General features: G+C 53.4%; 9 protein-coding genes across 9 annotated transcripts; 6 read left to right on the top strand and 3 right to left on the bottom strand.

The window, feature by feature from the left end:
- The first annotated feature begins 510 nt into the window (after positions 1–510).
- Positions 511–2,628, top strand: K452DRAFT_21032 (uncharacterized protein). The gene is made up of 5 exons (XM_033536161.1): positions 511–833; positions 882–962; positions 1,020–1,076; positions 1,138–1,534; positions 1,597–2,628. The coding sequence occupies exons 1-5, from the start codon at positions 614–616 to the stop codon at positions 2,189–2,191; spliced, it is 1,350 nt and encodes a 449-aa protein (XP_033398292.1). The 5' UTR covers positions 511–613; the 3' UTR covers positions 2,192–2,628.
- On the bottom strand, positions 1,961–3,269 carry K452DRAFT_287000 (uncharacterized protein). The gene is made up of 2 exons (XM_033540403.1): positions 2,740–3,269; positions 1,961–2,580 (listed from the first exon to the last, which is right to left on the bottom strand). The coding sequence occupies exons 1-2, from the start codon at positions 3,004–3,006 to the stop codon at positions 2,347–2,349; spliced, it is 501 nt and encodes a 166-aa protein (XP_033398291.1). The 5' UTR covers positions 3,007–3,269; the 3' UTR covers positions 1,961–2,346.
- A 397-nt stretch (positions 3,270–3,666) lies between these two features.
- On the top strand, positions 3,667–6,925 carry K452DRAFT_358323 (uncharacterized protein; the record flags this gene model as incomplete). The annotated part of the gene is made up of 6 exons (XM_033546183.1): positions 3,667–4,061; positions 4,119–4,300; positions 4,347–4,808; positions 4,860–5,829; positions 5,901–6,178; positions 6,216–6,925. Exons 1-6 carry the CDS (start codon positions 3,916–3,918, stop codon positions 6,923–6,925), a joined length of 2,748 nt encoding a protein of 915 aa, XP_033398290.1. The 5' UTR covers positions 3,667–3,915.
- Positions 6,926–9,103: 2,178 nt separating this feature from the next.
- K452DRAFT_226673 (uncharacterized protein) lies at positions 9,104–10,796 on the bottom strand (the record flags this gene model as incomplete). Its single annotated transcript, XM_033536846.1, has 2 exons — positions 9,104–9,249; positions 9,371–10,796. The coding sequence occupies 2 exons, from the start codon at positions 10,794–10,796 to the stop codon at positions 9,104–9,106; spliced, it is 1,572 nt and encodes a 523-aa protein (XP_033398289.1).
- Positions 10,797–11,351: 555 nt separating this feature from the next.
- K452DRAFT_297836 (uncharacterized protein) lies at positions 11,352–11,663 on the top strand (the record flags this gene model as incomplete). Its single annotated transcript, XM_033542064.1, has 1 exon — positions 11,352–11,663. One exon carries the CDS (start codon positions 11,352–11,354, stop codon positions 11,661–11,663), a length of 312 nt encoding a protein of 103 aa, XP_033398288.1.
- A 117-nt stretch (positions 11,664–11,780) lies between these two features.
- Positions 11,781–12,777, bottom strand: K452DRAFT_286998 (uncharacterized protein). The gene has a single exon (XM_033540402.1). It carries the CDS (start codon positions 12,496–12,498, stop codon positions 12,229–12,231), a length of 270 nt encoding a protein of 89 aa, XP_033398287.1. The 5' UTR covers positions 12,499–12,777; the 3' UTR covers positions 11,781–12,228.
- Positions 12,507–13,052, top strand: K452DRAFT_20974 (uncharacterized protein). Its single transcript, XM_033536150.1, has one exon. The coding sequence runs from the start codon at positions 12,675–12,677 to the stop codon at positions 12,972–12,974; it is 300 nt and encodes a 99-aa protein (XP_033398286.1). The 5' UTR covers positions 12,507–12,674; the 3' UTR covers positions 12,975–13,052.
- A 1,807-nt stretch (positions 13,053–14,859) lies between these two features.
- K452DRAFT_270331 (uncharacterized protein) lies at positions 14,860–19,204 on the top strand (the record flags this gene model as incomplete). Its single annotated transcript, XM_033538980.1, has 4 exons — positions 14,860–15,236; positions 15,288–15,357; positions 15,406–18,708; positions 18,765–19,204. Exons 1-4 carry the CDS (start codon positions 14,925–14,927, stop codon positions 19,202–19,204), a joined length of 4,125 nt encoding a protein of 1,374 aa, XP_033398285.1. The 5' UTR covers positions 14,860–14,924.
- A 738-nt stretch (positions 19,205–19,942) lies between these two features.
- K452DRAFT_226963 (uncharacterized protein) lies at positions 19,943–21,785 on the top strand (the record flags this gene model as incomplete). Its single annotated transcript, XM_033536870.1, has 6 exons — positions 19,943–20,005; positions 20,097–20,162; positions 20,233–20,302; positions 20,521–20,669; positions 20,721–21,126; positions 21,178–21,785. 6 exons carry the CDS (start codon positions 19,943–19,945, stop codon positions 21,783–21,785), a joined length of 1,362 nt encoding a protein of 453 aa, XP_033398284.1.
- Between the last annotated feature and the right edge of the window lie 1,488 nt (positions 21,786–23,273).

Below are 23,273 nucleotides of genomic sequence, written 5' to 3'. Positions count from 1 at the left end.
AGTCGCCACTCTTCGGATACGTCACGGCGGACGGGCGGGCAGGCCGAGCGGGCAGCTGCGGGATTCGTGACGCAGGCGGAGTGGGCGGTGCTGGGGGCGGATTGGAACCGAGGAGGTCTGTTCTTCTTTTTCTTTTTCTTTTTTTTTCTTTTCTTTTTTTTCCTTAGGCTTGCCGCTCAGCTGCACTGATACCCGGCGTTTCTCAACAACAGATACGCACTAGTCCTATCGGGGTACCTCGGCCGATCCCTGCCAATCCCCACACTGCGCAAACGCGGGGATGCGCGCTGATTCGGGGTTTATCTCTGCGAAGTCGGCGGCTGACCGAAGTTCGCTGACTCTTATAAAATGACGGCACGCTCTTTCGTTCCTCCATCATCCAGTGTTTGTACCTCGTTGCTACCATGGCCTCGTCTTTTGAGAGTACGCCTCTCCTTCCATACCTCGTACGTTTCGCGCTAGCTGACCTCGCGTAGAGTCCGGCGCGCCACGGAGTTCCAGTGAAGACATCGCCTACGGCCGCGGCGGAGGCGCAGCTACCGAATATGACGATGACCTTCACGTCGAGTGCCCGTCGCACACCACCGAGCGCCGACTAGTCTCCCGTATTGACATGCGCGTCATTCCGTTTCTCTGCATCCTTTATCTCTTGGCTTTCCTGGACCGCGTCAACATCGCCAATGCAAAGTCCTTCGGCCTGACGGAAGAGCTTGGGCTGGCCAGCAAGAACAGCATCAAGTACAACACTGCCTTGGTCATCTTCTTCGTGCCCTACGTTTTATTTGAAATCCCGAGCAATGTCTTGATGAAAAAGCTGAAGCCAAACCTCTGGCGTACGTCCATTTCCCGCATCAGCTGAACACCGCTAATCCAGGGAACAGTCTCTGGTTGCATGTTCTTTTTTGGTCTATGCTCTATCTGCCAAGGCTTAGTGCAGAACTATGGCGGCTTACTAGCAACTCGTAAGCATTAAGTATGACTTACCCGATTGGGCAATGTAGCTGACCATGCTTACCAAGGCTTCTTTCTCGGATTGTTTGAATCAGGGATGTTCCCCGGATGTTTCTACCTCATAGGTATGAATTTCAATGGGTAACCATATGTGGAAAGCCAATTTAACTAACTGAAACTGTCTAGGCATGTGGTATCGACGCAGTGAAGCTCAGCGCCGATATTCGTTTTTCTTTAGCAGCACCACGCTTGCCGGAGCCTTTGGTGGACTTCTCGCTTCTGCCATCGGCAAGATGGACGGCATGCAAGGTTACAGAGGCTGGCGCTGGATCTTCATTTTGGAGGGCTGCCTTACTTGCGTGGTTTCGATCATTTTCTTTTTCTTCATTCCTAACTTTCCTGAAGAGGCCAAGTGGTTGTCTCAAGAAGAAAAGGACTACGTCAAGGCTCGTCTGCAGGCAGACCAAGGCCGCTCCGCTGTTGAGCGTCAAATCACTGCTCGCGATATTGGTAAAATTTTCAAAGATCCGAAGATCTTCATCGGAGGCTTCATGTACTTTGGATTGATCATCCCAGCATACGGGTAAGTTCATGTTCCACCACATATGGGCAGTTGCGCCCTTTTGCTTACACACCGTTCTCTAGGTACGCCTACTTCTCGCCATCTATCATCCAAACCTATGGCTACTCCCCAGTCCAGACGCAGCTGCACTCAGTACCACCCTGGGCTGCAGCGTTCGGCTTCGCCATGATTGTCGCTTATGCATCCGATAAGCTGAAACACCGCTTCCTTTTCACCCTGATACCTATATTCGTGGCCATTGCCGGTTTCGCGATGCTGCTCGCTGTTCACGACAATAAACATGTTCAGTATGCGGCACTGTTCCTAGTCGCTATGGGCAGCTACTCAGCCATGCCCGTAATCGTCTGCTGGTTCAACATGAACCTTGGAGGACACCATCGGCGCAGCGTGGGCTCCGCCTATCAAGTAGGATTCGGAAACATCGGCGGCATCATAGCAGTGTTTGCATTCCTGCAAAAAGACGCGCCCAAATACACCCCGGGCTACAGCATCTGCATTGCCTTCATCTGCCTTAGCGCGCTGAGCTGCTGCTTATATTGGGTGGTGTGCTTCCGGGACAACAGAAGGAGGGACAAGACGCCCACGGACTTGAGTTTGACGGAGTACGAGAAGACGGAGATGGGAGACCTGACCCCGGAGTACCGGTACCTGCTGTGATACCCCGAATCGCGTGAGAGTGGCCTAACCAGCCACGCTACGCTCCTGACGCCGTAACGTCCATGCATACCCGCCACGATAGAACTTAGACGAACATAACGACACCCAACTATACCATACCACAAGCATCTATGTGATTATGCTAACACTTCGCACTACTTGATCCGCCCATCCACGACCATTTTCCTGATGCTCTCAATGCTTTTCTCGACGGCCATCTGCGCCATCTGATTGTGCCGCACCAGCAGAGTGCGGTCCTCGTCGGAGCCGGCTGTGACCTGCGGGTGGTGCCACTCAAAGACGTACGTCATGTAGAGGTCAGCCTCACCGCCGGCGCCGGTGCTGATGATATTGCGCACGACGCTGCCGTCCGTCTGGTGGAAGTCGACCTGAGTGCGAAGAAAAGGTTAGATCAGTATGGAACGATACTACTCCAAAGGCGCAAGCAATAGGAAGTAAAATGACACATAGAAACAGCAAAATGAGGGACCAGCCCGCTCAACACAACAACCATCACAATCACACACACACACAAAAACTCCACTCACCCTCGTCGGCTCAAACGCCCTGCAAACCTCACGCACAGGCTTGCCATCACCCCCCGGCCCCGCACCCTCGCGGAACACGACCTCGCGCGTGACCTCCTCGCCATCGCCCTTCTCCTCCAGCACACGGCAGTCGGTAATCGCCGGCACGAACTCCTGCGCCGCGACCATTTTGCGCCGCAGGCCTTGCCACACCTGCGCCTGGCTGAGGTGCGGCTCCGCGAGCGCGGGGTTGATCGGCGCCGTGTAGGCGAGGTGGTGCGTCACCATGTTGTTCCGGGAGGTTGATATACGGGTTAGTTTTGTGGTGGTGGGGAAGGAAGAGAGAAGGAGAAGTTGGGGAAGGATTTGCGTGATGTGCGGTTGGTTGTTGGGCCTGGGGAGGACGGCGTGGAGTTAGGTTCGCCTTAATGCCGGGTTGGGTGGGGGAGCCGGCGGGGTTCAGTGAGGGGTGGTGTTGCTGACTTTCCCGCTCGCCTGCCCGTTGCCGGTCGACCATCAGGCCATGAGTGCGGGAGCCATATCGCCGGGAGCGCTAGGGCGACTTTGTGCTGGGACGGCCCGAGACTCTAGGATGGGGCGTGTAAGTTTTTTTTGGTCCAGATTGTCGATCAGATCGAAAATCCGCTCGCTGGAGATGAGATTGAGGCTAACTACGTAGAAACGCCCAGCTACACTCCGTAACCACCATCAATCGGCCAATGTGCCAAAATTACGAAAGAGAATGCCTAGAATGTCCAGTGATGGACTGGAATAAACAAAAAAGTAATGCATCATCTAGTCGATGTTTTTTTATGCACAACTCGCCATCGAGAAGGGTTGCAAATCTGCTGATAATCAAATTCAATTCCACAGAATCGGAAGCCCTATCGTAGGTAGAATGGCTTGCAGGGATCCTGTGCCGAGCTGAGTTATACGCAGCTGCGAATTACAGCCTCGCGGCCTGAGAACAACACTACCCTTGGTTTTACTTCCTGATGAGCATTACGCAGGAAACGTCTACAACTTTCATGTTGATATTCACTTTTCCCGCGTTCACACTGTCGCCACCATCGTCAACTAGCAACAACTTTGCATATTCATTCACTGATTGGCGCAATCTTTCTCAACCAACGCGCTGTTACGAGCGGGGCAAGAGAAACCCTGCCGTACTTAAGCCTGATTCCATCTCCTCAAATCATGTTTCGAGGAACTCCGTGCCGACACTCGAGAAAGGTAGCAGCGAAATCCACTTCTCGAAGTGGCAGTAACGACCAACACCCAAATCACCTCACTCGCGTTTTTGCTCAACCATCAATGCGTTTCACTGGATCTCAGCAACAGAAGTATGCTGGTTACGGGTTTCCTGTCTATCAGTGCAATGCTGAACTCACCGAACAAAGTCTAGGCTACAGACACGGAGCTCCTGGTTCACAGTTGAGAAACTACGTTGACATTTACGAACCTGATGGAGATTTGGAAGAATACCCGTATTGTCACTCCAAGGCTACCGGTCTTAGACACACGGCGAGTGAAGGTTCCAACGCTATGGAAGGTTATCATATATGTGACTCTCCGAGTACAAGTAAGTAGTCCGACGGCATAAAACGCACTGTACTGAAGCATATAAGACCAGAACCACACACGCATGATAAGAGACGACATGAACAATCTCTCGAATTCAGGACTTGTCTATCCCTTGGAACACATGGACTCTTACCGAGATACACCCCAAAGTTGCCACCAAAACCAGAACTTAAACGAATTTGCGCCAGATTTTGATTTTAAAATTGTTTTGTCTCCCGGGATTCCAGCGACGCCAGTGGGAACACCAGAACTAAAATTTCCATCGTCGATGATACGATCGTCCACAAGACGTCCCTTGCGAGAATGTCGAACAGATAACAGACATGAGGACATTGTTCCAGACTTGAGTACTTTCGGATATCCCGCACCGCAAGGGAGCTCAAGGGCAGTGTCAATGGTGGAACATGATAGAAAACAACCTCTCAACGAGCTATCCGCTATTGAAGCCCCTTTGAAGGTTTTCAATCTTGATGGGATATCGAACTTTCTTTCTCAATACAAACAGAGTGAGCATCCACAACACATCGCTCAGCAAAGATTAAAAGCTAATAATTAAGCCCTACCCATCGGAAAACATCTCGGTTGTCCCCTCCCGGAAATAACTGCCGCTGATCATGACTCGAATCTTCATACATACGGCTTTGTGCATGGAAGACACTCAAGTAAATTGAACGATCAACAGTTGCCATCAAGGTGTCCCGATGTCGCTAGGACAATGAGCCATGCATCAGAGCGTTATAGCGAAAAATTGGCCGCTGACTCGAAGGGCCACCACACTGGCTCTGTTTACGAAGACAGCAAGAGATCCTTGGACTCTATCACGTTATCTGACTGTGAAGAGACCAACTCTACTGCTTCTAACACCCCCTGCATCTCCAGGGCATCTTCTCCTGATATAATTTCGGCGATATTACCGTCGATGAATGAGGATATCTGCAACAGGGTTATGGCCATATTCGAGGAGATGTTTGAAAAAAACGGTACACCACTGGACCTTTCTCCAGAATCCGAAGGATCACCTCCAATCCTCGAGTCACCAGCAAGTTACCCGCAACTGAAAGACGTTGAACCCAAGAGACACAAAGTTCCACCCTCTGACGGTGATTCCGGTTACCAAAGCCTCGATGTGCCGGCGTTGCCGCACACAGACCTCAGCGATAACGTTTACAGTGATATTCAAATCCCAATGAGGCCTCGGGGTAACCATGGCGAGCCTCATCAACTGTCTCCCAGCTCTTCGAATTCAACTCCAAGGGGAGCGCAAATACATATATCCAAGCAAAACCATAGTCGGGAGGACCCTGTCCGACATGAAGGAGCAAAGAAAAGAAAAGGAGAATCTGAAGATCCGGACGAGGACGACGATGGTGGTCGTAAGCGTCAAAGACCTTCCAACCCACCGATAGCAGATACGCTGGATGACAAGTTCAAGAAACGAAATTTTGCATGCCCCTACAACAAGAGAAATGGCACATGGAAGAATGCATCGTGTATCTTTCCAGGATGGCCTTCTGTATCGCGAGTCAAGTAAGACACTATTTCAACTTTCTAATTACTCCGTAGGTATAATGAAGGTTCATGCTGAATATCCTTTTTAGAGAACATCTATACAGGTGTCATAGTCTGCCTGTCTTATGTCCACGGTGCTATAAGCAGTTCTCCAGTGATACAGAACGGAATGAGCACTTGAGAGCAAAAGCCTCAGCGATGTGTGACGGCGTCGCTTCACCGCCAACTATTGAAGGCTTCGACGAAGAGCAAGAAAAACAATTGAGACGCAGATCTAGAGGGACGGGAGAGTCAGGCGAAGACAAATGGAGAGCTGTATATCGTATCCTCTTTCCTCAGGATGCGGAACAAAGAATCCCATCGCCCTGTAAGTCTTTGCCAAGCATTGTCTATGCTTAGCACAGACTTGGATACTAACTGGGAACTAGACTGCGACGGTGCTCCATCAACTTCCCCCGATTCAGAAACTCTGGCTCGATACGATGAATTCTCCAAAAAAGAGCTACCCAAGCTCGTTAAGGAAGACGTACTGAAATTGATCAAGGGAATAACACCGCAACTTGTTGAGTTAATGACGAGCACACTCCCCGATATAGTGGGTAGAGCTCAAAGGATCATCTATGACCAATTTCTGCAGAATGAGTCGGGAGAACATCCATACAGTGGAGAAAGCAGCAAGTCTGCAGCCGAACAGCCCCATTGCCACAACAAAACACAAGCCATTCGGGAGATGATTACGCCCCTCCCCCAGGTTGATGAAACAACCTATCCAATGCCGACGCTGGAAGAGACTCAGAATAATCATAACCAGATAAAGCCACAATCCAACACAGCATTCGACTCTGGTTATGGTTCTCAGGCAAGTCAACACATGCCCTCGGTTTCTGGTCCCCCGGGATATGAGTTATACGACATAGAGGGTTTTGATCCCAGAATGAATAATCCAGCTTCCTTGGAGCTTACGGGAAATGAATTTTTCTCCGACTTGACGGATTTTACAGGTCCCTCTCAACCAAGGGATGAAGCGATGGGCGCTATAGACTTTGATTTACTTATGCCAGATGGCGATGAAGACCTGCTTTCAGGTCATGGTAGTTTTCCGAACTACCATTGAGCATTAGAACATGTCTGACTACGTTTCATCTTTTCCCGCACATTCCATTATACTTTTCCTTTCCGGCGCATTATTTGAAAGAATGTCGACTCGCTATTTCATCTTCTACTATTTAAGATTTCGTTTGTTTATAACATGATATTATTGGAGGTTGGAGTACAATATCACGTTTGAAGCGAACTGTCCTACACCGCAGACAAACCACCAGTGCAACAGTGACTAATTCTGCTGTCTATATCGAGATATGAGCACTGCCACTTATCAACCCTCTAATATATAGGTCTTGGTTTACTTCACACACTCCACTGGAGTGTTTTGATTGTACTTTCACACTCAACTATCTATCCAAATAAGGAAGAGGCTGACGCGCATTGTAGTCCGTATACCACGGCATTCACCATTGTCTCAGCGCCACAAACGTGTTAGCATATCAATTTCACATATAACAGCAACACAGCACCTCAGCCTCTCAAAGCCATGCCCCCCAGAAGCTTTAGTGAATGTGTGTTCTGTGTTACCAACCCATAGACGCTAGCAGGCTTAGTAAGCGCAGCTGCCTACATTGTCACTACTTAAAACCCTCTCTCGTTCAACAACCTCTCAATTGATTCGACCTCCAACAACCTCACATCCACCACAGCAGCAGCAGCATTCTGTGCGGTCCTGCAGAGCAACTGACCCGTCGTACTATCCTCGCCAGCCCGCGGCCTGCGTGTCTGTGACTCGGTCCCTCAGAGACGTCGTCGGTCACCGACTTGCGATGGTGCCTTGTGACTCGGTCCTTCAGAGAAGCTTCGGCGTCCTACGTACTGTCCTCGCACCGTCAACGTCTGGTGTTCGTGACTCGGTCCTTCAGAGACAACGCCGGCGTCCTATGTACTGTCCTCGCTCGCATCGCCAACGGCCGTGTCTGTGATTTGGTCCCGCAGAGGCTTTTCCTCAGTACTGCCTCGGTGCGCTGCTTGCTTACGTGGTTGTCTTGAGTCGGGGCTGCTCTGCTTGTCTGAAAGCCCGGATGGGTGGGTTCTTGACTGCGTGAATGCGCGTCAGGGGACTTGTGTTTGATTGAAGCTTCTTCCTCTTGTGCCCGTCTTTGGTTGCTGACTGACACTGCTTAGGACAGATTGGTTTTTTGCCGCATACAGCTTTGGCCTTGTGCGCAATCTAGCAGTGAATGTCGCCCCACTGGTACTCACGCGTTTCAAGCACGTCAGCAAGCTCGCACGGGGCATATCTCACTTCCAGTTGGCATGAATGTGAAAGCATAACAGCAAAGCCATTGAGTCTCACTTACAAGAATGGAAACAAACACTGAAGAACAACGTAAAGAACAATGTAAAGAACAACTTAAAGAAAGGATATCACCAAAACACAACACAACAAGGACTTGGAAGATCTGCTCACCCTCTCTGGGGTTTTCGCTCATACTAGGTGAAAAAACACGTTCACATATATCTGCACAAAGCAGCCCTCACAATAATCTACCTATCACACACGAGCACACCTATCCGCAGATCAAAATACAAAACAAAACGAAACGCTGTCATACAAGCTCCGCACCACACGCCAAGTCGTGTATATACATCCACACCATCGCATTAAAGCCACATCTATCCACCTCTCCAACCCTAAGCACTAAAAACCACCTCAACACAAACAAACGACGTAAAAGAACGTAGAAGACATAACACTATAAATCGTCTCACATGACCTCAAAGAGTAGAGAGAGGGAGCCGTGAGCCATCGAGCCAACTGACAGTGGAGAGATGCAGAAGACAGCAACACCTCACCACACCACAGCAACATCGTCTGACAAAGGACCAAGAACACAGCGCCAAGACACCACCTCCACCAACGACAACAACAATACCAACACCATCGCTAGCCTCGCGTGCTAATGACATGCATGCATTGCGGCCGTGACCCATCTGTCTGTCTGTCTGTCTGTCTGTCCATCCCTTCGTTCATCCCACCGCCTCTCCACCACCACCGCTCAACCCTTTACGCCGTGCCGTCTCTCTCTTCAACCACCACACCACACATGCCGCCAAAACGAACCCAACGGAAAGAATGCTACGCAACGCCCACGCCACGCAACACAACGCAACATAATGCAATGCAGCGCAATGCGCCAAGTCATTCCATGCAGAGCAGAGGCAGAGCAAAGCAGAGCAACACTCACGAGGCGGCCGGCTCGCCGAGACGCAGCGCCAGCAGCGCGCGCAGGTCCGTCACGTGCTGCAGGCCCTCGAGTAGGGGGATCAGGTGCAGGAGGTCGTTGTCTGTGGGGTCGCTGATCCAGCCTTCGATGGGGATGGCGTTGTCTGTGTGCGTGCGTGCGGTGTTAGTGCTTTGTACTGGGAGAGATAGGGGGAGGGGTATAGATGGAGACAGAGAGAGAGAGAGAAGGGAGATGGGAGCAAAGAAGTAACAGCGTGCACGTACCTTCATGGAAGATGTAGCTCATCGGGCTATTATCCACAATCATAACCTTGCTCAAATCCGGCTCGACCTGGCTCAGATCCTTGATGTACGCGCCATTGCGAAACGTGCAATGCTGGCGATAATAGCGGCCGGCAAAGTACTTGCGCTCGAGCTCGAGCCAGTCAATGACGGGATCGGCGTACTCCTGCACCGACGCCGTAAACACTATCAGGTTGTACCAGCGGCTGACCTTGCGCAGGAACTCGTCGCAGTAGGGCCGCTTGTGCACGTAGTAGAGGATCGGCACCTGCGGCCCGCCGTACGTCGCGCCCCCGGCGCCCACCGGCTGGCTCAGCTTCACCTCGACCATGTGCCCCGTCGTGTAGCGCCCGCCCTTGGCCATGCTGTGGATCAGCGTCTCGTCGAGGTCCAGGATCAGCGTCTTGGGGTGCGGCCCGAAGCTCATGGCCGCGTTGGGCGCGTACGACGGCTGCCGCCGCGGCACGAGCGGACGCGGTGGCGCGGGCGCTCGCGGGAACTTGAGCTTCGATGCCGCGCCGGGGCTGGTGGGGGATTTGAGCGCTGCGGCCGCCGCCTCGTGCGGCGAGAGGTGCTGCTCGCTGCCGGACGGCTTGGCTGACGCCGCGCTGCTGGTGCGCCCTTTGCGCCCTTTGCGCTTCAGCGCTTCCTCGGTGTGCAACTTGATCCGGATCGAGCGCCGCGCCGGCGCGATCTCATCCCCGCTGGCCGACGACTTGGACCGCGTGTTTCGGGACGGGCTGTCGAGTTCGCCGTCGCGCGTTGGTGGCCGTTCGCTTTCCGAGTCTGAGGTCATCGCTACCGAGCCCGATGACGATATGGACGATACCGATGGTGATCTCTTTTGCGGTTTTTGTGACGATGTTTTCCTTCGTACCCGCTCGTCCGCAGCGTCTAGTCTCGAGTCCTCGGCACCGCTATCTCGCCTGCGCGTGGTATGTCTTCGTTTTCTGCGTGGCATCTTGCGCGCCACCCGGTAGAGCGGCATGATGATGGAGAAGCGGCCGTCGTCGTCGTAAAAACACGAGATTAAGTAGGTGGCTGGCGCAAAGACAACGGCCAGCACCACCCGTAACGCTCCAGTCAAAGCCGAAGCCATTCGTTTGGGAAAATACCACCCGCTCGAATCTTTGGCATCGCCTACAGCCTCTGGCTTTTTGTCCCCAAGCAGCGCCGTCTTCCCGTCTACCGGCGCATCTTGCCCGTTGCCAAGCTTGTCCTCTTCCCCGTCGCCTGCCCCAATCTTCTCTCCCAGCGCATGGGCCTGGACATCGTGGCTAGGCTTCCGTCCGCGGGAGCGCGACCGGTTTTCCGACTTGGTCTGGTCGCTTAGAGACGCGGCGCGCGAGCGCGGCGGGCTGGGCGGGGGTGTTGAGCTGATGCCCGAAAGGATATTGAGAGAGTTCATATTAGTCCAAAGCAAGCCATGAGCTCGGGAATGGCCAGCTCGGGAAGTCAGTCGGCCCGCACCCCACGTTGCGCTCTGCGTTGTTGGGAAGGGCGCTTGCTGGACAAGTGGCGGGCGAGGAAGCGAGGGCAAAGGAGTCAGGTCGAGAGAGGGCAGTCGAAGGGTAGTGCAGGCGTGTCTGGAGAGTGGAAAAGTCGGTGGTTTCTGGGCGAGCGTTGGGAGCTTGGGGAATGGGGAATGGATGGGGTTCGGGAAGAAGAGCTTCGTGCAGAGGGCATGACGAGCGTCACTAGTTGCGCTGGTTGGCTGGCTGGTTGGCTTCACGCGCGCCGACACTTGCACGCCAGACAGACGGCGAGTTGGCTGCAAGTCATGCAGTAGGGCGACCACTAGGTCGTCTTCTTCTTCAATCTGAATTTCTGTCAATTTTCTCCCAAAAGTCTGTCGTCGTATGACGGAACCGGCCACGATACCTCGGCCCAATCACAAGGAAACGCGACTCATGCACCACTTGGTATCACCAGTCGTCACCACCACCATCACGTCTCCACAACAATGCCCGCCACCAAGACCATCGCCCTCGACTACCTGTTTCATGAGTGGGGCGGCAAGCCTGCCGCCGTGGTGAGTTATGGCTCCAGGGGCGGCGGGAAGGCCGCCGACCATTTGAGCGGCATTACCGCGGGCTTGCGCATGAGGGGCGTGCAGACGAGCGTGGGGATTAGGACTGGGGGGCTGGAGGCAGGGGAATGTGCGGACAGGGGAGAGCTCGGGGAGGAGGTACTGGTAAGGTGGAGGGAAGAGGGGGTGGAGGAGCAATTGAAGACGATGTTGGCGGAAGTGGTGAAGGCGTTAGAGGAGCAGTAAGAGTCTGGTGACTGGGTTGGCTGTAGGGGTAAAACTACGGCGAGGTGGATTTTCTGCCCCTGCTTAGGAGATTGAGTTGGAAGCGTTTCAGTGTCAATGATAAGTGATGGACACAAAGCAGGTTGTGTCGAGGAGTGGCGGGGGAAACAGTAGGAATGCTTGACTTGTAGGAAATCTATGCACATGGGGCACGCTGAGCAGACTTTGGGCGTAGTACTGGCATGCCATAACATTAAAGCAGTGTGGTCAACGATAGTGACTGACGATTCAGAGGCGTATCTTGCAGAAGCCCGGAAAACAGTACTCGACCAAGGAAAGAGATCGTTATTCGTAACTGATTATGAAAGTTGTTGTACATCGTTAACCTGCCAGCATCAAGTGAGGGATGGCATGGGCGGCTCCCAGACTGCATATCCGCAAGTCCTTTATGTAAGAGCAAGGAAAGCAACTGTTATCTGCACCAGGTCAGGACTACTGCCTAATCCAGCCAGAAACGTGAGCGGTAGATGTCAAGCCCATATGATCGTCATGTGAGCCCATCGCTGCATAACGCCCGGATGCATATTCAGGCCTTCTTGGCGACCTGGTCGTCCTCCTGGACGCTATTCTCACTGTTGCTGCTGCCACCACTCGACATCTTCTCCAGATCGTTATGCTCAACAGTCGGACCGTGAACTTCCTCCTCGAAGACGGGCTCGGGATCAATGGTCTCGAACTTGGTCTTGAAGTCCTTCATGGTGTGGAGTCCAGTGCTGTTGGAGCGGCGGCGCGGGTTCGTCATGTTGTAGGTGTAATCTTCAAGCTCGTCACCATCACGGCCCCTGTCGATAACCATGTTAGCTATGTTCGGATGGTAGACATTGAAGCGAAGGGAAGCATAAACATCATGCAGACGGGATCGACCGGGACCGAGAAGCGCAAGGTGACACCGATAAGTAGCTAAGGTTGCGCCATTTTCGAGTAGCTATCCAGTGTGACCCCTGCAAAGTTGACAGAGGTGAGCAACGAGAAATGAGCTTACCAGTTGCCCTTTCCGCCGCCATCCTTCTTGGTCTTCTTGGGGTCAGTGTCGGTGAAGCCGGACTTGGCGAAGAACTTGGGAAGATGCTCGGGTTGGGCAGCGGTACCGTCGGCGACACCGACGTGGTCGCGATCGTTGTGCTTGTGAGAGCGAGTCATCTCGAGGTTGATTGTCCTGGAATAGTTCGTGAGCTTCGTTCGTTGGGGGAAGGCGGCGGATCAACAGCTAAAGTAGCAGTGACGTCCGACGCTCCGTCACAGCTCCACTCGCATGCCGCTCGGATGGGGTAGCCAGATGGCAGTGTAAGGTAGCGGATACTCACAATTGCTAGATGCTTTGGTGATTTGTATGAGTGGAAGGAGGGTTGGGACAGATTAAATAGCAGGTTGGTGAAGATGGAAGCAAGCTGAAGCGGAACGCGAGTTCTGGAGCTTATGGCATTCGATCAGCTTCTGCTCTCGTGACCCCTCAGGAACTTGGACCAATAGTAGCATTGATTGGGGGAGTGGAGCCACCGCCAACGGCACGCCGGATTGTTGTCCGTACCTGCAGAGTGGCTTTTCCGGGGCAATGTGATCGTTTTGAGTGGATCTTCTGGAGACAATGGGCTGTTGTTACTATCTTCGATAGTGATGGCGTGAAGCAGATGTTGTCACACGCGAGCGAACTACAGCATTTGAGGGAGCGGGGTATCGGTCAGGTACCCGCAAACAAGTCACCCAGCTGTTAACGGCCCGTCCAATGCTTCAACACTAGGATCATCAGAAGCTAAACCAGGCACATTCTGCTACTGAAGTATTCTGAAGTAGCGATGCAATGTTGTTTTCAGCCCACTCAAACGTGGAATGGGCCTACCCGTCGGAACCACGTTCCTTCTGTACCTATGCCATTCTGGGCTTTCTTGCGCAATTCCAGAAACCGACATGGATGGAAATCGCTCATTGAGCCTACATCATCAAAGACGTGACTGGCATTCCTTTATCGTACTCCTACCTAGAGTTCCCGACAAGTTGGACGAAGGGTATGATTTATGTTTGTGTCCGTTCGACCCACGGCAAGGGTGCATAATCTGCTGCATAGAGAGTCCCTTGTAGCCCTTGTCCATAGATGCATACGTGGTACACCGGTGCATCTTCGTACTTCAATAGAAAGCCATTTTTGGAGGTGCAGGTAGCCGCTTGCCGAGGCAGAGTGGAGGAGAGCGGCCACGACAGACGTCAGGCATCAGCAGCGCTTCCCCGCGCCACTAGTGATTTAGCTCAAAGCCCGGACTCTATAAGCCAAAGAAGTTTAGTGCGACAGAACCCACATATTACGGGTAAGCAGCCTGGCAGACGATCAATCCATGGCCTGCAGGTCTACAAAACTTGTCACAACATTTGGGCTGGTCAGCAGCATCTGACTGTCAAAGGTATGCGAAAGGCTACGCAAAACCCAGCCGGATATACCGACGAACGCCGTTTTAAGAGTCTGAGTCTACCTACCTATTCTTAAGCTATATTTATAACCAGCCATAATTATACTGTATATATATATATTTAATTATGATTTATTATAAGCTGACACCTAGCTCTCCCCAACCTTTTTTATTTCGCTCCCTACCTTACTCTGCTCACGCCCTTAAAGTATTCACCGTTAGTAGCACTCTTGATAAATATTACTATTAAAAACCTCCACTTTCCCCTAACAATCGCTTATCCTACTAAATTTATTAATATGTAGTATGTTTGTCGGGCTTCTTGCGCCCAAGGAAGGTTAGCAAGTGTAACTAAGTAACTTTTATCTCCTTGGTAATGATATCTGAATTTATCGCTTATTTGTGGAGAATTTGGTGTTGTAAAAGGGTACGATTGCGTCACATTGTAGCTAGCATACCTAAGTAGATAGCTGTCAGATGAGATGAAGGCAGGCTTTAGGTCTACTTCCAAGGGTCGCATACAACAGCATTGCGAAAAGTCAGCCACCAAACCCAGATTTGACGAACCTATACAAATCAGTGTAATCATTCTGTAGAGAAGACTCGCAACAAATGATTTAACATCAGAAATTTCATATGATTGTGGCTGATGTCTGTTTGTTGTTCGAGTAGCCACGCGCCAAGACCTGTCACGCTCTTCGCGCATCCATGTCCAAACCCCGACAGCTCCGTTCTAGAAAACAAACCTACTCGGTCCAGCTTCAACACCTCCACCACCACAATACCGCGCCATCGCGTCTCTTTGCCGTCGCCTCCCCACACCATGTTCTCGCCGGATGCGACTCTCCACAGCGTGCATGGCCCTTCTTTGCGCAACCCCAGGCGGCGGCAACGTCACGATTCGGACAGCGCGAAGCATCAGCCTCCGAAAAAGCGCAGCAAGCTCCCCGATCCATCTCTCGACCCATCCAGCGCATCGCCGCTAAATGGAAATGGCGCGTCTGGCTTGAATGGTCACGTCATCAATGGCGACGAGAGACGTCGGTCATCCTTGCGACACGAGATTCCGGTGCGGGAGAAGAAACAATCAACTATTACAGCGAGGAGCAGCAAGGGAGACGGCAGCGCGCTTCTGGTAAAACAACCTTTGAGATCCACTCCGGCCCGCGACTGACGGTTTCTACAGACTAAAACTTCTAATTATGCCATCAAACAACTTCCTAGCTTACCTGAGCCTCTGCGCTCGAACCCATCTGGTTCGCGATCCCGGTCGATAGTCCGCGAAATATGCTAACTTTTAACAGCTAACTACCGCACTTTCGTCCTTCCCTCAACTACTTACGCCGTAGCGTTTACGCACGAACATGCCTATGTTTGGGATTACACCTCGCCCATCGCGACACCCTCATCATATACCCTCCCACTGCCGTATCCCTCCAAGCGATCGGACCCTTTTCCTATAGGCTCCGTTGTCAAGACCGGTCCCGCCAGCGACTTGGGCCTGGTTGTCATCCATCCGACTACGGGAAAGATCAAATTTTGGGAAAATGTGGATAGCGCGGAATCGCTCAGTCTGTTCCAGCAACGCAGACAGGGAATTGAGGGTATTGTGGGCAACATGCTCTCCGGGGAGTCAGTTGCGGACATCGTCGATGCTGGACACGCAGGTTTCATACTACTTTTCAATACCGGCCGTGTCGCGCAGTTAGCGGTAAGGGATGCTCAAGGCCGGCCCCAGATTAACGTCCAGTTTCTTCGCAGCCAAGCAACAAGCGGTAACAGCGGCTTTTTTGGTGGCCTTCGGAGCCTTGTTTCTGGTCCGGGATGGAATCGCGATGTTGCAGCTGTCAAAGTTCGTCCGTCTCAGGTCAAGGGCCAGCTGGAGGTAATAATTGGGACGGGCTCGGGATCCTTCCAACTATGGGACCTAAGCTGGGCCGGTCATCACGCTCTGAGGGGAGAAGTCAATGCGCAGGAAGCAATACTCGAGGCGCTGAGCAGTGGGTTCAGTCCGGAAATGCGCAGCCAAGGAACAGCCATAAAAATCTTGGATTTCGCAATTCTTCAGGCCCCACGGAGCGAAGGAAACGAACTTAGCCCACCCGGCACCGCAGAAGGACTCGGCTTGCTCGCCTTGGTTGCGCTGACTGGGTCCGCAGGCATCAACTATGCGCTTGTTGAGGTGGATTTGGTGGGAGATACACCCAATGTTCAGAGGATACTTCCGCTCGACACGTTTGCCGGTGATCACTCTCGGCAGATGCCCGAGCAAGCAAAACTGCTGTTGCCCTCGCCTGGACACACAGCCATGGTCGTCTTCAATCACGCCATCGTTTTCGCATCGTTAGCTGACCGCAAAGAGTCTCCGGATACGCAACTTATGGTCGACACCGGGGCACCCTTTAAGCCATTCCAGGACGTGGTTTATTTCCGCAAGGAGAGGAACCTGCAATTTGTGGGTTTTGCGCTTGAGGGGGTTACACGGAAATCGAAGTCATCGAGTTGTATTATCTTCACTAAGGGTACCGGAACGCTACGCGTGACAGCCAACGAACCGAGGACAGACGGACAAGATCTGGAGCGCATTCGGCCAACCGCGAAGAGCAAGCTTTTGCAAGCGGTTTTCTTTGGCAATACCCCGGACAGCTTATTCGACGTCTCAGCCAAACCCGAGCTGACTTTTGAGCAAGAGGAGGTGGAAAAGGCAGCCTTTGAGATTAGCCAAGATGTCGTCAACTCTGATTCAGAGTACATACCTGTGTTCACGGCGTCTCAGGCCCAGCAGTTGGGTATACGAGCCAAGGCATTGGCAGATCTGGCCTCGCATCTCAAGAGGAACTACCCACCTCTGAATCGGACGACTAAATGGCACTTGCTCTGGAATGCTGAGAAGATCGCAGCCGGCCAAGGCATCTGGGAGTACTACGAAGCTCGGACGAAATTGAAGGATGTCAATCAAAGACCTTTGCTTGTTGAGCTGATCGAAATGCTCAACGAACGCTTAAAGACCGGTTTAAGACCTGAGCTCGGCGAGTTGGACGAAGTTCGCCAGTGGTTTGTGAAGGACATCTCCAAGATAACCATGATGATCCCATGGGCTCAGCTCAGCATCAAAGAAGTCTACAAAGAAGGTCAAAGGGATGCTGACTCGCTGCTACTGCTGGTCAACGAAGCTGACCAACTCTTCCTCTGCGCACTGGAAAGAGCCTTCATCTTCCGCAGAGATCATCTCTTCGAATATGGCCTGGAATCCGAAGAATTGGACTACAACATCTTGACCAGTGGGTATGAGACCCTGCCACTGCCGTGGACTTCGTCTCCCAACATTGTCAACTCTGTGCGACAGCTTGTGGACATCGCAAGAGAAATGGTTTTCCAGCTCGCAGAGCAACACCGCCATATCGAGGAGCATGCTATAGCGAAACAAGTCGCGGCAGACAACCCCAGATTGGTGAAACTGTGCTGTCAGGTGCACATGGAACGTTACCGCTGGTGCCTTGCTCAACCGGACGAGAAGACGCGTGCGACTGGTGTTAGTTTACGGCAGGAGTTCGACGAGAACGTGCGTCCAAAGCAAGTCACGGCGCTTGCCAAGATTGGCATGGCTGAGAGCGGTATGGTAATTGCCGAAAGGCTCAAGGACATGCCTACTCTGGTAGAGCTTGTTTGGGACGAACTCAGATTTCTCGAGGATGAAGTGGCTGCCGAGGACACCGACGAGGCAATCCAGGTCAGGGGGATGTACGTGAAGCTGGAAGAACGCATTCACAGCTATTTCGACAAGTTTGGACAAGCCTGGGCAGATGCCCTCTTCGAGAGCCATGTCAGAATGGGCAAGTCGGCAATGATGATCGACAAAAGATCCGTCGGTCAAGATTTGCTCACAAAGTTCTTGCGAGCTGACCTTTCACGCGCAAAGATGAGCTGGATCAACGATGTCCTTGGAGAGAAAGACTTCGCTGCTGCTAGCGCAGCTCTGATGCAAGTTGGTACGAAACAGGAAACCAGGGATTGGAGCAAAAAGGTCGAAATGTCTCTTGCTAAGCTTTCCCTGATGGCTGCGGAAGCCGACGGTGAGCCACTCGCAAAGTCAGACGCACAAAAGGCGCAATGTGACAACGAGCTGCTGCTTCTTGATCTACAAGAGAAAACGTACAAGCACATCAAGCCAGCAATCGACGCAGCACTGGACGACGAGACCGCCATCGACTTGGTCATGCAGGATTTCGGCCGTGACACAACAGACAACCAGCCAGCTTTGCAGCAATTGTTGAAACATGGCTTCGAGCGACTCATCGCTCATCAGGTTCTCGAGCCCGGGCTGCTCATCGATGTGCTTACGCTGATGAACCACGAACGGGCTGTGGTGGAAGCCGACAACATCAGCGGTCAACAATTCTTCCTGGCGCTTCAGGCTCTGGTCGTTTCGGAGAAGCTAATGGATGCGGTGACGTGGGAAGGCTGCTTGAAGCTAGCGTGGAAGAGGGCCTTCTTGATGGACGAGTGGGCAGCCTTGAACAACACGACGGGCTTGGCAGACGAGCAGGTGCAAGAGCGGTTGGAGAGCACTGTTCTGTTCGAGACGCTCAGAGAAGGCTACAGGACGGGTACGTATCACTTGACAGGCACGAGCTTGGGCCAGACGATTGGGCTAACACGGAAGCAGGGCTTTGGGACAAATATCCCAATCTCCGCCAGCTGGCGCCGCAAGAAGTCATGGACGCAGGCTGCCGGGCAGCAGAGCTCGAATCGAGGTTCCCGTCGGAAGACTTGCGCGATCCGATCATCAAGGACAACATCAAGGATGATGACGCTCTCCAGGTGTACATCTCGCATCAGCGCGTGGGACACTGGTTTGTGCAGGTGCGCGAGCTGGCCAAGCAACGGGTGCAGGAGGAGGCAGAGGGGACGAGGCAGGCGCGGGCCGAGCTGGCGCAGCAGCAGCAGGCCCAAGGGGAGGAGCTGCATCACCCACGGCGGGAATTAAACGGGATCATCGAGGAGGAAGACTCGGACGCGGTGATGCAAGCGTCGGTCGGGGGATTTGAGGGAGATGACGAGCAAAGCGAGGAGGTGGACGGCGGCGAGGCGATGGAGGAATAGCGGGGTGGCACCTGCGGCGCGGCCGTGCGCGGGGAGCATTGGCCGGGCGTTCTGCTCGCGGAGGATTGAGTGTGTGGGAACCAAAAAAGCGATTGAGGCAGCGTTGCGTGCCTTGGGCAGAGATGAAGTAGTTTATGCGTCACGAGATGCTGGCGGACTCGGTGGCAAGAGGGCGGAATGCGGGAATGCTTGGGGGGCGGCGCAATATAGGGAGCGCGTCGGGGCATGCTGGATGGGGGCTAGCGCTGGGGGATCAAATAAACGGCGGGAGAGAGCGGTGATACGAAGCGGCCCTACTTCTCGGCCACGTCGCTAGCTAGGTAGGCGGCTAGGTGAAGAAAAAGCGGCCGGCGAGGGTGCCTGCGTCTCGATCTGCCCTGTCCCCTATTTTGCTCCGGCAGCCGGTCGAGTGGCTGCATCCGCAACGCGGCCCTCGCTAGCTTAGTGTCGAGAGCTTGGCGCTTTCCGTTCCGTTCCAGCCTCACCTCTGCACACCATCTCCGTCGCTGGACCTCCCTCACCCTACCCTCCCGCTCCATCCACCCGTCCGACGGTCACGATCGATTCCCTCCTTTGCTCCTCCCCCGCCGCCTGACGCCTTCCCACCTGCTGCAGCCTCGAGTGCAGTCGGACTGCTTCCCCGACCGCCCGGCTGCCCTTCAGGAGTCCCTCGCCCTCTCGCGACAAACCCCAAAGTCAACCACCCGCCTGCGCCCACCCCCACATCCTTCCCCAATCATGGCCTCCTCGTCCTCGAACGTCGTGGGCGTGCACTACCGGGTCGGCAAGAAGATAGGAGAGGTGAGCGACCCTGCCTTGTCCTTGTTGTGCTTTTTTTTTTTATTATTATTATGATTGTTGCAAGCCCGTAGACTGACTTGATTTCAACCAGGGCTCCTTTGGTGTCATCTTCGAGGGCACCAATCTCCTCAACAACCAGCAGGTCGCGATAAAATTCGTATGTCGAACACCGGCCGGCTCTCACCCGCTGCCCTCATCAAAGGCAGCTCTGCTAACCCGCTCGTTAGGAACCTCGCAAGAGCGATGCACCCCAGTTGAGGGACGAGTACAGGACATATAAGATCCTCGTGGGCTGCCGTAAGTCGACGACCATTTCTTACAAGCTTGCTCATGCGCGTGTCCAAGGGTTGCTTCGTATCCCAAGACCGCGTGCGCTCCGCACTGCTCGACAAGACGACCCGATCCCACGGCCCCGAGCCTGGCGGACGGATCGAACTGGCCGAGCGGCGCAGGATCGACTGCAAGATACTTCGTCTGCCCCGTTTCCCATCTGCCGTGACTGACGATTTGCGCAGCCGGCATTCCCAATGTCTACTACTTCGGCCAAGAAGGCCTGCACAACATCCTGGTTATCGACCTGCTCGGTCCCAGCTTGGAGGACCTCTTTGACCACTGCAACCGTCGGTTCACCATCAAGACCGTTGTCATGGTGGCGAAGCAGATGGTAGGCGTTTCAAGGCCTCGACTGATTGACACTCGCTAACCCTTCGCTTAGCTGTCGCGGGTCCAGACCATCCACGAGAAGAATCTGATCTACAGAGACATCAAGCCTGACAACTTCCTGATCGGGCGCCCCGGCTCGAAGGCCTCCAATGTCATCCACGTTGTTGACTTTGGCATGGCCAAGCAGTACCGTGACCCCAAGACGAAGCAGCACATTCCTTACCGCGAGAGGAAGTCACTGTCGGGTACGGCCCGTTACATGAGTATCAACACCCACCTTGGACGCGAACAATCGAGACGTGATGATCTGGAGGCGCTTGGACATGTCTTCATGTACTTCCTGCGCGGCGGTCTGCCCTGGCAGGGATTGAAGGCTGCGACCAACAAGCAAAAGTACGAGAAGATTGGCGAGAAGAAGCAGACGACCGCCATCAAGGAGCTGTGCGAGGGCTTCCCTGGTAGGGCACTTATCTAATTCGGCCTAGTATCGTCACTAACATTTGTCGCAGAGGAGTTCAACAAGTACCTTAGCTATGTCCGCAACCTTGGCTTCGAGGACACCCCCGACTACGACTACCTGCGTGAGCTGTTCACGCAGGCTCTGAAGAGCACCGGTGAGGTTGAGGACGGCGAGTATGACTGGATGAAGATCAACAACGGCAAGGGCTGGGAAGCCATGAAGGCACACTCCTCGGCGGCGCACCTTCACCACAACGCGATACCTAACTCGTCTGCCCGCGAGATCCACGGCGGCAACGCCCGCGGCTCCAAGACTCCCATGCCCCCTGGACGCCTGGACCAGGAGCTTCCGAAGCCGGGAGCGTCTCGGGCCCCTGGAGCCGGTCAAGGAAGGCACACTTCCCGGACGGACGCGGGCAAGTACCAACCGGAACACATGAAGCGGAAAAGCGCTGGAGACATCCAGGCCCCCGAGGGCTCGACTGCGGCGCAGTTCCAGAACAGCCAACAAAACCTCCCCGCAAGGATGAGCACGACGCAGAGCCCCATGGCGGGAAACGCACAATCCCAGCCAGCGGGCCAGAGGCCTCAACCGGCTGCTGAAGAGAAGCCATCCGTTTGGAAGAAGATCATTAATGTGCTGTGCTGCGGTGAGTGAGGGCTGGCAGCCACTTGCTCTTCCTGTCATGGGGCATTGCGTTAAGAATGGTGGTGTTGCAGGCAGGCTTCTGAAATCGAAGGGCGACGCGTAAGCCCCCCCAATTGATCGCCCATCCCTCCTCAGGCTATCAATCCCGGGCTTCTCCTATCCTATCTCCGCTGGCTGTTCCCTCTTCTCATCGTAATCCTTCCGCGTCTTCTCAACTTTCGGGTCCGGTAATCTGGTTCCTCACATCACTCCCTCTTCCGAATATGCATACTGGAGGTGTAATGCGCAACACGGGTGTGGCGCACGGCATTCCTCGCCCATACATACTGCTGCTCTTAGTACCCAACCCTGGATGTGTCCACGATTTCTTCCTCTAGTTCTGTCATCACCGCACTTTGTCACGGCCGGCCTTGGTATTGTAGCGCGTGGGTGGTGTGGAGACACTTCTGCCTCTCCTCTCTCTTTCCGGTCGGCCTCCACCCACTAGACCTAGACACGCACGATCTGGTTTGCGGAGGTGGTTTGAAAGACGGGAGTAGACGGAAGCATCAAACCACGCTATGCACTCATCATCAGCAAAGGAAAAAAAGCGCCTGTTGTACCTGTTTAGAGATTTTGCACTTTGTTGGGCAAAGCAAGCATCGGCGTTCTCTTCTCTTGAAAGTTGTGTTTCTGGGGGTCTTTCTTCTCTAAACTAGTAGTGTTTTTCTCATCAACACTTTAATCACTCGGAACTTCTATATCCACTCCCAGTCTCATACATGGAGCGTTTGCGCGTAGTGCAGGGGTTCTCGGTTTGGAGTGGAAGCTTTTGTTTTTTTTTCTCTCTTTTTTTTTTATTTTTTTGCAATTGGTCCTTTTTCTTTGTTTGCTCCTCTGCTGGCTTTTGTCGTTTTAGTCTCTTGTCCTCTCTGCGGGTTACGCGTCACTCTTCATTTTTCGCTACTGTATTTCATCATTATTCTTGTCTGTTTATTAACTTCGCATCCTACCGAGTCGGAGTGGACAGAACCGGCGAGGGGGCAAGCCCGCAGAAACGTAGTAGAAAGATGGGAACTTGGGGGTGGTTGAAAAACTCATCCAGGCGCCTGGGCAGATCAAAACAAGCTTTTTTAACATCTGGATATGTTGTTCATTTCGCTAGTGGTGAGGCGGTTGTGTGCGTTTGTGCGATATGATCGAATCGAACGACGTGGCGGTCCGCCTGGTTTCTGCCTCCGGCTGGGAGGCGCGTCATGCCTGTCGTGTTCCGCCCTGAGATATTTCGTCCCGTCAGGTGCTGCCCGCGCGCTTGGGTAGATGGTACCTGAACTTGTGGGGAGCAAGCGCTAGCTGGATCTTGGTATCTGCAGATGTGTGGAGAGACGGGACGACGTCAGTGGGTATGGTAGAGGGTGGGTTAGTGCGGGTAGGTGGAGTGGATGTGGTGGCTTGGTTATGGTCCACTGGGTGTTGTCTGGTGGCGTTTGTGGGGTTTGAATGTTTGGGTCTTGGTGT

Source organism: Aplosporella prunicola (assembly GCF_010093885.1).
Source record: "Aplosporella prunicola CBS 121167 unplaced genomic scaffold K452scaffold_11, whole genome shotgun sequence".
Classification (NCBI taxonomy): domain Eukaryota; kingdom Fungi; phylum Ascomycota; class Dothideomycetes; order Botryosphaeriales; family Aplosporellaceae; genus Aplosporella; species Aplosporella prunicola.
This window is presented reverse-complemented; position numbering and strand designations above follow the sequence as displayed.

Excerpts from the sequence above, each read along its gene's own strand:
- K452DRAFT_21032 (XM_033536161.1), top strand. The coding sequence starts at position 614 with ATGCGCGTCATTCCGTTTCTCTGCATCCTTTATCTCTTGGCTTTCCTG. Across the intron at positions 834-881 it reads GCTGAAGCCAAACCTCTGGC|TCTCTGGTTGCATGTTCTTT; the intron begins GTACGTCCATTT and ends TCCAGGGAACAG. Across the intron at positions 963-1,019 it reads TGGCGGCTTACTAGCAACTC|GCTTCTTTCTCGGATTGTTT; the intron begins GTAAGCATTAAG and ends ATGCTTACCAAG.
- K452DRAFT_287000 (XM_033540403.1), bottom strand. The coding sequence starts at position 3,006 with ATGGTGACGCACCACCTCGCCTACACGGCGCCGATCAACCCCGCGCTC. Across the intron at positions 2,581-2,739 it reads GGGCGTTTGAGCCGACGAGG|GTCGACTTCCACCAGACGGA; the intron begins GTGAGTGGAGTT and ends CTTCGCACTCAG.
- K452DRAFT_286998 (XM_033540402.1), bottom strand. The coding sequence starts at position 12,498 with ATGGTTATCGACAGGGGCCGTGATGGTGACGAGCTTGAAGATTACACC.
- K452DRAFT_20974 (XM_033536150.1), top strand. The coding sequence starts at position 12,675 with ATGAGCTTACCAGTTGCCCTTTCCGCCGCCATCCTTCTTGGTCTTCTT.